The 14,183-nt window shown below is 36.5% G+C and overlaps 1 protein-coding gene across 3 annotated transcripts in view; it reads right to left on the bottom strand.

The window, feature by feature from the left end:
* Positions 1 to 533: 533 nt before the first annotated feature.
* TMCO3 (transmembrane and coiled-coil domains 3) overlaps positions 534 to 14,183 on the bottom strand; it is a 36,338-nt gene continuing 22,688 nt past the window's right edge. Inside the window, exons 10-13 of one of the 3 annotated variants that reach the window (XM_032996983.2) lie at positions 10,409 to 10,559; positions 4,013 to 4,092; positions 3,325 to 3,474; positions 534 to 1,724 (exon numbers count right to left, since the gene is read on the bottom strand). In XM_032996983.2, the coding sequence (XP_032852874.1) occupies positions 1,611 to 1,724; positions 3,325 to 3,474; positions 4,013 to 4,092; positions 10,409 to 10,559 (495 nt within the window). In that variant the 3' untranslated portion in view covers positions 534 to 1,610. Of the gene's footprint in view, positions 1,725 to 3,324; positions 3,475 to 4,012; positions 5,980 to 9,112; positions 9,907 to 10,408; positions 10,560 to 14,183 lie in introns of those variants that run through there. The other 2 variants (XR_006166796.1, XM_042806135.1) reach the window with 2 other exon arrangements.

Raw genomic sequence — 14,183 nt, 5'->3', positions numbered from 1 at the left:
AGAAAGCCCTGAATCCAGTGTGTAGGAACAGAAATACGATGAACCCTACCCTGTCCTAACAGTGCGTACACACTCCACACTAGTCCAGGCTGCATTTTGACAAGCCCAGGAGATGTCAGAGAGAACACAGGAGCCAACTGAAGCCACTGTGGTAGACAAAAGAGGCATGAAGCACACAACTCCATCCAAAGCTTTGTTTTGCTACTTGGAGGACAGATTTCATTTTAATTGGCAATTTAAACCTACGTAACATGCATTTTTCTAACCATTTTATGGGTATCAAAGTTATTTCAGATGACAGTATAATGCTGACCTAACGTGTTAATATATCTTTAATCGTATTGGTTTTAGCAGGTAAACCTCAAGATGATTTTAAATTGTTTGTCAGAGTAGACTACTGTCTATGAGTAAGCTTTCTCTGTGACACCTAAGAATGGGTTTTACAAGGCTTATCCCGCTACATACAACATTTTAAAGAACAAAACACTTGGATTTAAGATCACATTCAAAACACTGTTTTTCAAAATACCATGGTATTTTAAAGAGACTTACAATTTATTCAATGTAAATGCAACATACAACTTCATGGAGTTCCAAATACACATCCAGTCTGCCATTTCTAGTTTTGTGCAAATTAATTTACTTAAAATCGTTTCAAATCTAGCATACTGTCAAATAACATCCAACCTCCAAAGCTACAGAGCTGATGTTTTTCACATCTGCTTGGAATTAGATTTCCCAGTTTTACTCAATCTTTTTTTATTTAAAACAAAACAAATTGTAAACAATTACTGTAACAGCAGTTAGCAACAAGAATGGGTGACAACTGTCAGTCTTCAAATATAACCTAGGCCCTTTCTTACCGTCAGCTTTTAGTCAAATATGTAAATAAATACAAGAACTAGCACAAATAAAATTTACCACTATATGAAAATACATTATATGCTGCAATTTGGAATAAAATATCATACAATACTGGCTGCATCGTTTGGAATATGTATTTGACTGCTTACAACAGTTCGATGCTAAGCAGTTAAACCTTTTCTTGGTGTAGAGGACTACACTTTTACTCACCATTAGAAAAGTGGTTTGTGATAAATTTTATACTAGTATATTAAACTCCTAAATGTGAAAATGACTGAAGTCATTTAGTGAAAAAAGATACCATAGGCACCATAATACATTTTTTTTTTTTAGTTTTTAAACAAAATCTGGTGATGAACCAGCAGTAACAAAATAGGATGAAAATTAAAAGGCACATTCAGGCAAAAAACAATTAACACAGTTTGTGTGATGCTATTATTTTTTTTTTTAAATAATCTATGCTCTGAATAATTGATTGGATCGGGAACAAATATTCTGGCAGATTCTAATCTGTCAAGAGAAAAGTAAATTTTGTAAAAGTTGCGCAATTCAAATTATATAATTATTTTTAAATGTTGAATTTTGTTTTAAGATCAGTATAAGGCTTATAACCAAGCACACGTTAAGAGTGACTACTCAAAACCTCTTTTTTTTTTTTTTTTTTTTCTGAGTGCATAGAAATACAATGAGCAATGAAGATACTCCTTGCAAGAAGATGTATTTGTGTGAATATGTGCAAATCTTAATCAAGTACTTGAGCGTCTTTCCGGTCTCGGAACACATTTCATAATCGCAGCTCTCCACAGGGCAGGGGCAAGTAAAAGGCTTAGAGTAGTCACACTCAGAATAAGAAGATAGACCTGAAAATTGCAAATAAAGCCCATTACTTCTCTTAGTTACATGGTAAACTAAGAAGTGACTACAAGTTTGAGGAGATCAGACTCTTCTGGACAGTATTTTCAGGAGACTTCACCTGTCCTCTTTACCAAATATGTACATGCCTACAAAAGCAAGTAAGTGCACACTCAAATCATCTAACTATCTGTTTGCCTGGTTTGAAGATACAAAAATAACATTATGAACTTATAGAAAAACAATTATTTACATGTATAATTGTCAATTTTGAAAGCTCAATGTTACTTAAAAGTTTAGAGGCCAAATACCACTTTATTTAAGATAGAAATAAAAAAAAAACAAACCACCCCAAACTATTATGATTTAATGATATAATGGCAAAATTCACTACTACTTTATACACCAAAAAAAGCAAAGAAAAATCCCCTTAAGTCATACTGTACATCTTCTGAAAAAAGATCTTAACTACATAGTCTGAATGAGTCTTATAAAACAGCAGCAGGAAACAGTTTTAAGGTCTCAAACAGAAGAATGACTTTTGGAAATTTCAGAGCTATATAAACCTGTACAGTAGGTAATCACATGAGAGCTGCCACAGAAAAAAATGAAAGCCTGAAGGCCTCCAAGCACAGTGGGTGGGCCCCTAAACTGGTTCTGTGATCACGTATAGATATCTTGAAACTCGATACAAACATACAGTATTTATAACTCCTAATTATATACAGGAGTGAACATGAAAATGAATCGCCTTCACCTATAGAAGTGAACAGCATTGTGTAAATTTTTCAGAGGTGCTTTATTTGGAATTGGTTCCAGCATTATACAGCCCACTTGGTCACACAATGAAAAGCTCAGAGCGCCAGCAGAGTATTTTTGTGAGCAGAGATACAGAGAAGAAAGCAGCTAGCACTAGAAGGTGAGGTCAGCTGATGTATCTCTATAGCCATTATTTACTTAATTTCACAAAGCAGACTTCATCTTGAAAAAAAATAACGTTCTCACAGCTTCAGTATAAAACTAAGTTTAAGGTTTCTTTCCTAGAGGATTTTTTTCATGACTACTGAAAAAGCTGGTTGTTTCTTCTGCAGAGGATTTAAAAGGAAGAAGCTTTGCAGGTAAAGACTGCAAATTTGTTTACTTGTTTAAAGGTGAAGGCAATTCCCACTTCACACTATCTACTTTCTAGTTCTTATTTACTGATATTTTCTTACTCAAATCCTGTACTTTCACTTACCTCTTCCTATAGATATATAAAGATTTTAAAAGCAAAGCCTTCTCAGCGACTTGGGTGCTATCTACAACTCACTGCTCAGTTAATAAAGAAGTTATAAGTAAGAGCAGTTAAGGTAAAGCATTTATAACTAAGCTATTTAAAAGTAAAACCTGCTATTTAAAATATTAAAGTGCAATATAAAACAAGTAAAAAATGGAACAAAGAACCTTGTCAGGGACATATGTGTCTTCATTTGTATGGCCTGACTCTGCTTAACAGTTGAGAGATGCAACAAAATTGGAGTGTATTGGTATTTCAAACATACTGAAATACAAAATTCAGTGAGTTGTTTGGGTGCAAAAAACAAAGTTAATAACTATAGAACAGCTTACCTCCCGCGATATGATCCCTGCTCTGCGTGCTCTGCTTCCCAGAACAAAAGAGAATTCGCTGACTTGTGCCAGTCCTGCTGAGACAATCCACTTGATATACTGGCTGGTCTTTGGAAGAATCAGAGAAAGGACAAGCACTGCCAAGACAAACTTTAAAAACATGGAGGGGGTGGTGTTTGTATGTTGTCATGGGTTTGTTTGTTTATTTTTTTTGTTTGTTTGTTTGTTTTAAATAGAAGTGAAATAAATAAAATAATACAACCTTTGTAAGATACATAGCATCAAATACAGTAATTCTGGACATAAACTAGTGGACTTCTAAATGTGTCTTCTGTATTAATGTCAAAAGAGACAAATGTACATTGCACAGTAAAAAGTAGTATCTTGTTTACTATAATAAAAACACTTGGTAACTTTGTCACAAATCCCAAGCTAGACAAATAGAAGTTTCTCCATGTGTAACTTACTTTTAACATTAAATAAAATCCCTTTTTTTTTAATATCCTAAGAATGTTGTATCAAACTGTTTTCAAATCAGTAAGATTCTTCCAAATACAGATTTATAGTACATAAGTAATATTCTCTGTTACATCAGATGTTCAGTTCTTGCACAGAATTTCCATTAGGGCATGCAGCACAAATATTGTTTAGACTATTAAAAGATAAAAAAAAGAGAAAAAGAAAATACCTTCATTATGACCACAGACAGTGTAAGGAATAGTAAGACTGTGAGTTCATATATTACAAACGTGGGGAAAACATGAAGTCCTAGGAGGAAAGAAAACAATATTTCAAAGTTTAAGCCCAATATCTTACTCGGATAATTTTCTGAGTTATTAATAGATTTAATTGCAAGACAGTATGCTCAAAAACAGGCAGACAAAAAGCCCTAACATACCTACCACCACTACTTACTTGATCACTGACGCACTTCCTGCATTATCCAACCATTTTTCCTTTGGAGGGGTTTAGCACAAGCAGTATTCCCAAACTGAGTTAAATTGTATGCAACTGTTGAATGAGCAGTTTCGTTTATAAAGTTTTCTCCCTTCCACACCAGTCAACAAACCAGAATCTGAACTCAAACACACCTCTAATGAAAGCTATAAAAATACTGCAGGAAAACAATTCCATTGTTCTGCACAGTGACTGTAACATACACTTTGCTAGCCATTTAACATTTTTGTATGACATGGTAATGGACTATGACTGTGGGAGGAACATGATACTCAGTACTTGCACAGACTGTAGCTACAACAGAAAATGTAACTGCTTTGATCCTATGACCCTCACTTGCAAACACTCAAAGTCACCTGAATTGGAAAAGTCACTTAGGGGTTTATGACTTCACCTGATTCCAGTCTAAACACGGTAGTTTTTTATATAATTATATATAAATATAAAATTATATACAAATAGTTATATCATTTATGTAATTAAGGAATTATATAAAGCCCCATTGCTATGATGTTGGGTTGCGTTGGTTTTTGGGGGGGACAGGAGATGTCTTTTTTTTTCTTGTTTTTTGAATTTTTTTTCTAATTTTAATTCTGTAATTATATGAAGCAAGATAACGAGAACCATAAAGAGCACAGAAGTTTAAAACTAAATCCTGCTAATATTAAACGTATTAAAAGAAGTATTTGTTGGTGAAGTCCTGGAGTCACTGAGGAAGAATCTTACTCACAGCTAAGTCCACTTTTCCATCCTAGGGTATGAGGAACTCATGCAGGCATACATAACGGTGTATCTTTGGAAGTCTCAGTCCTTTTTCATAAAAGCTCTTAAAACAAGTAACCAAAATAGTGGTGGTGTTCCTGGTAAATCCGTAATAGTTGGCAGTTCTCCAACCCAATTACTTCTGGTGAAGGGCAAGAGTTTAGCTTTCTAAAGTACGACACATGTAAACTGATGGTATAACTTCTTATTTTAACGCAAGACCAGTTTTCACTAATTTTCCCTGCCCCATAGTGCTGCAGAGCCAGAAAAACTGTAGAGAACTAAGAGTCATCTTCTCTTCCTGAGCACGCAAGAGAAGTTACTTACAGTAACTTCACAATGGTTTGTCCGTACACACATTCCATTGTGGATGGAAATGTACTTCAAGTACATCAGAGATTTTTAGACAAGTACTACCCAGTCAGCATGTACACACCCTGTTTTAGTGCTCATTTTCCTTCTAACTACTGAAGCGCAAATGCAAAAGACTATCAGAGTAAGGGGAGAGATGGCAGAATAAGAGAAAAAAATACCACACACACACACACACACACAAAATCCAAATGTGTGCACACGTGCACGTGGAGGGACAGTAACTTCTCTTTTTCTACTGTGTATCGTGCACATTCCCCATTCACCTTTAGGCCAGTCTCAGAAGCACACAAAAGCAAACAGAGAAATACAGTCTGTAACAAAGTCATGTTTGATAAGAGGGCCAACTCTGCCACATCTGGAATTGAAGATTTCAGAGGGAGGCTATAAATACAGCCTAGTGCTGTCATCACTACTGGTGGAGCTACCTTTTCAGTTCTGAAGCAGACAGGCACTCAGAAGTCTGTTTGAACTGCTGCCCGATGTGGAGACGGTTACCATATTCCAAAGAGCTGAGGCACAAACTACCACAGATTTCTCTACCAATCCCGTGGAGGTAAGCATCTGCAAGGTGAAGCAAGCCTAAACCCATCACATACACTATTCTGAGCAAACAAACAAACATCCCAGCACACAGACACGTTTTGGGGGAAATAAATCCCATCGTAGCGGATTTCGTGGTAATTACAGACCTTTGCCCCAGCCCTAGATGAAAACTTAGGGTAAGGCCAGAAGTCATATCAAACTGCTGTACTAGCACATTAAGCCTTCCTGACAACACAAACGTCATGAGAAAGATTAACTTCATAGACAGAAGGTGCATGAACATGGGCATTTATCTCAATGGTTTTAATCAGACTTTGTGACTAAGCTCAAGAGTCACTATGGACTTTTCTCTAAAATGGAAGAAGCACTTCAGTCAGGTAATTCAAGAACTTCAGAACCATCATCAGGTAGCATGTGGCACGCTGGCCTGTCACAAATAGCTAGGATATCACTTAGTTACATTTTTACAGAGCTGAGCATAAACCACCAGATTTCAATTCTAAGCAGTATTCTGGAATAGCTGGAATGGAGGCCTTGGGGTGAAGGTGACCTTGCATCAGTGTCAAGACAAAAAGCACAGTTCACTCATGTAAGTTGGTATGTGTTCTTCTGTGGACAATTACAGGCAAGATTTTGCACATTCTTTTCATAAGTGCTTTTTTCTTAACAAGTAAACTCGCTCTCCCCCTCGATTAGACAGATTCCACCCATCTGCTGCGTGGCTGGTAAACAGGACATGAAGATCCAAATGTCATGACCACATCCTGGAAGATCCAGCATCAAGAAAAGGACTCTTGGAGATCCTTGACAGCAAACATTACAGAAACCAGAACTCTCTTGGTAAAAATTTGAGCCAGGAGAATTAATTCTGACAAATCCTCAAGACAGGACACCACTTAGAAAAATCACGATAGCAATTGGGATGCTGTATCTACACAGTCTTAATCATCTACTAAGATCGTAAGTAGCAAATGCAATAAATGCTACAGCCCTCGCTAGATCATGAAGTAGCAGAGGGGAAGAACAACATTCACCTCCATCTTTTCGTAAAGGGGAAAGTCCTCTTGATTCTAATGCCAATTTGAAACCTCCAAGTTTCAGTGTTCCATGCAGGACACAACAAAGCAGGTGAGCTGGACAGAGAAGGAGAAGGCGATGTATGTTACCCAATAAATTCCACTTGGGATCTTCCTTTGATTTCTCTCAAATTCAACAGAAATCTTAAGAAGCTCATCAGAGAAACACTGTGTGCGTGTTTGTTCTGGACAGCAGCAACACTGACAGTGTCAGCATCACCCATCTTCTGAAGACAAAAACCACTCTGTTCAAGGGTTTTCAGCATCTTGCATTCAAGGTCCAACGCTGATCACAAGATTTACTCAGAAGGGAAACATGGAGCCTGGCAAGTGAGTACGCCTGTACAGCACATTGAGGACACAACTTTGTCAGTCAGTGGAAGCAATCTGCCTCCTTACCAGTGGCAGAAAGGGTCCTGATGCCCAATTTCAAACTCCATTTGCTCTGTAGACTGACAAAAAATGGGATAGTGGAGCCTTCGAAAAAAAGTCAGTCTATGCAAAGATGCCTTCCATCTTTCTAAAAAGCAATCAAAACAAAATCAAATGATGCAGAGGTAGAAAGCGAAGGATCAGAGTACTAGGTACCAAAACAGAAATGAGGAAGGAAGTTCTTGAGATGTGGCTCTAAGGGATTGGTCCAGATGCTCTCTCAAAAATATCAGTGAGGACAGAGACTAACAGGAACTTTCTAACCTCAGCAGATAGCAGAGAGAGACAGAAACCTTGAAGAACAAACACAGGCCTAAATGAATGTACAGATGGAGAGTAAGTCCAACCAAGTGCAACTGCAAAGGGGTATTATTCCCACAAATGCACCCATGCGTGAATTTGAAAGCAGTAGCATCACACAGGTCAAGCTAAGGGCAGGACCACCCCACCGTTCCAGATACTACACAAACAAGTACGATTTAGCTCAGCTTTTAGCAACCAGAATGATTTCTGTAGTGAGAACAGAAAATCAGGCATTTAAGACAAGCAAACTAGGAATTAACTTTTGTCATACCTACAGTCGCTTTTCAATTAAGTATTTTTTTTCTATTTATTCCTTTATTCTAAAGGGAATGGAAATTATATAACTGCAGTGGTCTAGCATCCCACCTCAGGATCTCAAGTGTTTCTGCTCTCAATAGTAGACTGCTTACTGCATATAGCAACAAGCTTTCTCTTTAGGCAGGGGAGAATCTTTCCCTGTGGCCTTTACATAATTTCACATAGTAAATCTCTATATATTTATAGATACGAATTGTTTGCATGTGTACATATATAAGTCAAGAACAAGCAAGAAGCCTTTGCTCACTAGATTTCTTTTTTTAAAAGTTTAAGGAATACTTTTTATCCTGCTCAGGTTTTCCTTGTAACATCACATCACTCCTTTTTAAAACCTACCCCTTTGCCACCCCACAGAACTTCCTGTTAACCACAAAATTTGAAAGTAATTGAAAGTAGAGGGCGAAGGGGGGCAATAATGTTTATTTTGGGGACCAGGTTTTTTTGTTTGGTTGTTGTAGGGTGTTTTGTTTTGTTTTGTTTTGTTTTTTCACAAGCAAGCATTGTCCCATTATGTCAGAAGCCTATAAATAACGTAGCTCATTTTTCTGATTTTTAGGTAACTTTCTTCTGAGGCAGGAATAACACCCATTTTCTGTAAAACCATACAAACTTATTAGGCAATGTTCTTTTCTTTCCCTTCTCGCAATTATAGTGGTAACAACAGTTAAAAAGATTTTTTTTTTTTAATTCTCTAATAGAATTACCAAAATAATTTCCTTACAGCATAACATAGGCTATATGGAGTGCTGCCAGCATGCCAGCTGTGGTCTTGCTATTTTCTTGTACTGTACCAAAGTCTAATCTCTAGCCTTAATTTATGCAGATGTCCTATACAAGAGTGTAGGACAGTATTTTTTGTTCAGTCCCTTGTACAATTAGCTTTGGGCTTATAATCACTTGTCATGCTTTGTAACCCTGACAACACTATCCACTCCATCACCATCTTTACTAAAACACATCAACAACTTACTTGTGCACACTTAGCAATCACTCATCCAACTCTGTCAGTTCTATGGGCCCAGTAGTTTTACCATAGCTCACCACTTGATTCCATTTATTAATGAAGAAGTTATTCAAATAAACATATCTATTATTAAGCAATATAACTGATCGGCACAAGCTATTATCATGGACTGGGTGAAACAAAAATCAATCTTGACAACCACCAGAAACAGTTTCAGTTTCTGTTATGAAACAATGGGTGCCAAACAGGTCTACAAAGACAGGCATTAAAATTATGCTGATGATGGGACTTCACTATTATCTGAATAAATATATGGAGATAAAAAGAACAATAGAAAACTTAAAATAAAACCAGAGGAAAACCCAAGGTTGGTCTTGGGAAAAACAAAAAACAAACCCTAAGAATTTCTGAATAAGCATGGGTTGAAGGAGGTTTGATTTGTGTAACGGGCCACATTCAAACCCCCTATTTTAGACCTTGCAACACCTCCAAAATAGGACATGCATTTCCTATACAATCCACAGGGAGAGGCAAGTGCTTTCACGGGGCCTGTCTCCTCATTCACTGTACCTAAGCACTTCAATGTGTTTCAGTTTCCTTTAGAGAAAGTGTATTGGGGCATGAATGGACAGCCAGAGAACGTGGTAGTTCAAAATGGACTGTAAATATTCTCATAGTTAACTTGTTTTGGATAACAAGCATGATGATTTTTCTCCTGGTCTTGGGCACCAATGTTGCATTTCAGCTGGCATTCAGGTAGTCTTTGAGATACATCTTGCTCAATTAATTTTTTTTTCTTCCCCTGTGTCGAGAACACACAGATGTCATTTTCCTAACTAAAGAAACAAGATGCTGTAAAAAAAAGATGTTTCCATTATCATATCCTGCTTCTAGAGAAAACCAAGCCACAAGAACCTGAAATCTACTCTACCAATTGACTCAAAATAGTAATATAATTTTAGTATACATTACAAATACAAGTGCTGTGAAGACAGAAGAACATTAAAAAAAAAAAAAAGCCAAACACAAACCATGCCCCAAACAAAAATTTTCCCTTAAAATTTTTAGTTACATGTTTTAAATAGCGTGAATTCATAATTAACAATGAAAAACTGACAATAAAGCAATACTTGAGAGTACAACATGGAAATTGTTTATGAAAATGAATGCTTCATTTAAAAACATTAGCAAAGGCAAACCAACATTGTTGTCAGTCAACAGCTTATTATTTTAACAAAATAAATTCTATCTCCTCTCCCACCCCCCCACCCCCAGTTTGTAGACATGATTTTTTTCTCCTCCCCCACATCTGAAGGCTACCATTACTTTTTAAGTAAGTTTTCTTAGAAGTTACCTATGGATGCAAAGAAAATGATGGCAAGAAAGTCACGTATTGGTTCAATACAGGACATAATCTCCTCGGTAACCATGTGACCCTGAGAAGAGATCAGAGCTCCAGCTAAGAAGCATCCCAGCTCCATTGAAACATCCAACAGCTCTGTGATCTGTCAAGGAATAACAGAGAATTTATTGCTGCTCTCTAGCCCTGAGTGACTTTACATACCATTTCACAGTGGAATTATAAAACTGAATGTAGGAAATTACTATGTCTTTACTCAAGTTCAACAGCAAACAGAATTCAGTGTACTTATTTCAGTGTTCTGAGTATTGTATTTATACAAAAGACTCACAAAACCAGTTTCCCCTCCATGCTACCTCCTTCCCTACAAAAACAAAAATACATTTCTTAATCTACATTGTAATGCTTTGTGTCACTCTTAAGGATAGCATCGGATTTCACAAAAATGAGAAAGAATGTAACAGCTTCAGAGTCAGGATTACATAATACATTGAGGCTGTGAAATAAAGCAGTAAGAACAGTACATTTTCCAGCTGTCACACAAGAGGAAAAAAATAAAAATCAAAGCTTATAATTTGGGAGAAGAGTCTCAATTTAGCAGAGGTCCTAGGCATAAATTACATTTTATTATTGTAAATTGGACTTAAATGTGCCTGTGTGCTTCACTGAATGGGGATGCATTTAAGCGTGTGAAGCAAACTGCTGAAATGAAGCACGGTATCTGCTTGAAAGAATTCAGGCTGCTTCATTCTTTTTTATTATTTGAATATGATACTAGAAGAAAGAGATGAAACATATGTAAAGAGACTGAACTGAAAACAAAGCAACTGCTTAAGGCAATGCTCAGAACATTAAAGAAAGCAAGCAGCACTTTTAGTCGGTATAAAGTATGTTTTAAAATAATTGCTTTAAAACCATGCTGCTGCGGATGGTCATCTTACTGAGAAAGGGCAATGCTATTAATGCAACATTTAAAACTGAAGACTTATTTCCATACTAATGCAGATTAAGTAGCAATACACCATAGCATATTTACAGACAACATTCATCATATCTTGAACAGTGTTACACTGCACGGTATGAAGCTAAAACTCAAGTAACTTAAAATTAACAGAGGAGAGGAAAGGACACAATAAACAAGTCTCCAAGCTATGCATAAAATGCCACCTAAAATTAAAGCCCAAACTTCTGTGTATTGAAGGATTAATGTCTGAATGCTCATCATGTAACTCCATTTGTGCTAACAGTCTGCAATTTATTGCAAGACATTTAAGAAAATGAATTGGCTCTGTCAATTAATGCAAATAGTTGCTGATCAGGCAAAACCAACAAAATAACATTGCAATGTTACTCTCATTTTAAAACAGAAGGAATTTTAGTGCTTTTCACCACAATTTGAAATCATAAGAGGGAAGAAGGAAATATAAATAAAAGGCTTTAAAACTACCAAAAGATGAATAAGATAAAGGAAACAGTTATGAATAGGAAACATTTAAGATCTCAGTCATACATCAGTCATTTTAAAAGTCACAACCTCTTGAGCATGATTAAGATCCAATATAGCCTCTTCAAATAAAATTTGAATTATTTTTACTATTCAGCTCTAATCCCCCCACACTTAAGTATCATCAGCCATAACAGAGCTCCAGATCAAAACTTCTATAGCTAATGTTTTAAGTATTCCCATGTACATGGTTAGGTTACCATATAAGAAGGGATTTAGCATCTCTTGTATCAGAATTGCATGACACTGTGCTGTTAGGAAAATCACTATTCAAGCAAGGAGCGATTTAAGTGGGAAAGAAACATGCTTGTTCAGAAAGCATCAGACATAACTGGAGCAAACTGTACGTCCACCTAGGTTTATTCCCAGACCATAAAAACTTATTTACGTTCCTTCAGTCTGTGGCAAGCTAAGTATGAGCTGAAAGGGCCTGGTAGATAAAAAGGTGAATTTTGCTATTTCTTGTCTATGCTCTAGGTAGTACCCAACTTCAGGTCTACAAAATCTACAGGTCCCTCTACACTCAGAAAAGTGTGAAATGGATGAGAGGGCAAGAAAAGGATGAAAAATCACAGTATTTTCTTAACCCCATCCCCCCCCTCCTCCAGTCTGTTCTTCAGATTTGTATCTAGACTTATAGAGAGACTCCTTTTACTATTCCCATCCTGGTCTCTGGACATCCAATAATATTACCAATAAGTGAATACATATCCTCAACTAAATCTGTAGCATCAGGATTTATTATATAATGTGCGGGTGCATGCGCACACACCCCCCGACACACACTGCAGAGGGTTTGCTTTACTGGCAGGAAAGCATTCTCAGCAAAATTTCTCACATAAGCAACACTTGGAAAGTATTTTGCATTTAGTATTTCCTCTCTGCTTGCATCACTTTTTAACGTTTTGCCTTTACCAAACAGGGCTCAAACAATTACTAATGCCTGGGCTCTGCGGTGTCCCTTTCTCAGCTCCTGTGTTTCAGAAAGCTTTTTTAGTCAAAATGAAATGAAAAGTTTTGTCAATTTACATGTTTTTCCCAGTACAATTTAGTTTTCAGTTGCTTTCAAAGGTCCCATTTTACTCTAATTCAGAAAGGATTGCTTTGCTTTCACTAGAATACTGGATTTTATGTTCAAATGTTCTACCATAGTAATAAATAAAGAAGTAAACATTACTGCTATAACATGCTCCAGTTGAATTTCAACCATTTGTTCAGCAGTTGTTTTGCATTCTCTAATACTGTGTATCTTATTGCTACTCCTCAGTCATCACAGAAGCTTAATGAACATGGTAGGTTAGCAAAATTAAAGAAATCCCAGATGGAAATAAACTTAGTAGAATTTCAGGCTTCAACAACTTAAATCTGCCCAAGAGTGAAGAGGTGAATTCTAAGCTTGCATAAGTCTTAATGGAAAGGGAAACAATTTTTAGTGAGCCTTGTAAAAACTCCATCTCAACTGTATTTTATTAAATGATTAATTTCAATATTTGAGATTACAGTTCTTCCTTAATCTTCTCCTTTCAGTTGACAGAAAGGAGTTCATAAGCAGGTTTTGAGCCATTGAGAAGTACTCCAGGCAAACAAGGAAGGACATTCCTAATACACTGCATGAAAAAGTATGTACATTTCCATATATAAAGTGCTGCAATAACATAGCTGTATTTTCTTTTCATCTTTTTGGTATATAAAGCAAGCTGGCAATTTCCCTCTGCTGCCATCATCCCAGGTCAACCATAAGGCAGTTAAACTGGAAGCCACTTTCCCCCCCTCCCCTCTGTGTATGCACAGTCCTATAAACATGTAAATGTAACTGCTATCCTTGTCAGGTCAGGTTTTATTTTTTTCCATTTCCTTAAGAACACTCAGCAACTTAGTTTTAAAACACAATAAAACTGACCACTGTTGCCCTGCAGATATCTAATACAGCAATTAATAATCAGGATAACGTTTGAAACTATTTTCCTTGTGATGTTTCTGTACGTACAGAACATGAAAAAGCAACACTACACCAGTGAACTCTGGCTGACATACAACATGTTCTTCAGCTCACTGTGGTATTTATCTCGACCTAAAAGTACCATTTTTGCCATTGATCCTAAATGGTCATATTTAAAACCATAAGAGAGATTTGTTCTCTGTTGCGATTCAGAACCGTTCCCCAATAAATAAATAAATAAATAAATAAATAAGGCAGTATCTGCGTAACTGAAAGCTTGAAAAGGAGTTGCTGAAAGTATAATAATGATCTACTGCACCTTTGTT

The sequence above is a fragment of the Tyto alba genome, unplaced genomic scaffold, assembly GCF_018691265.1.
Source record: "Tyto alba isolate M040663 unplaced genomic scaffold, T.alba_DEE_v4.0 Super-Scaffold_45, whole genome shotgun sequence".
Lineage (NCBI taxonomy): Eukaryota > Metazoa > Chordata > Aves > Strigiformes > Tytonidae > Tyto > Tyto alba.
Note: the sequence above shows the minus strand (reverse complement) of the source record. Positions and strands in the feature narration are given on the sequence as shown.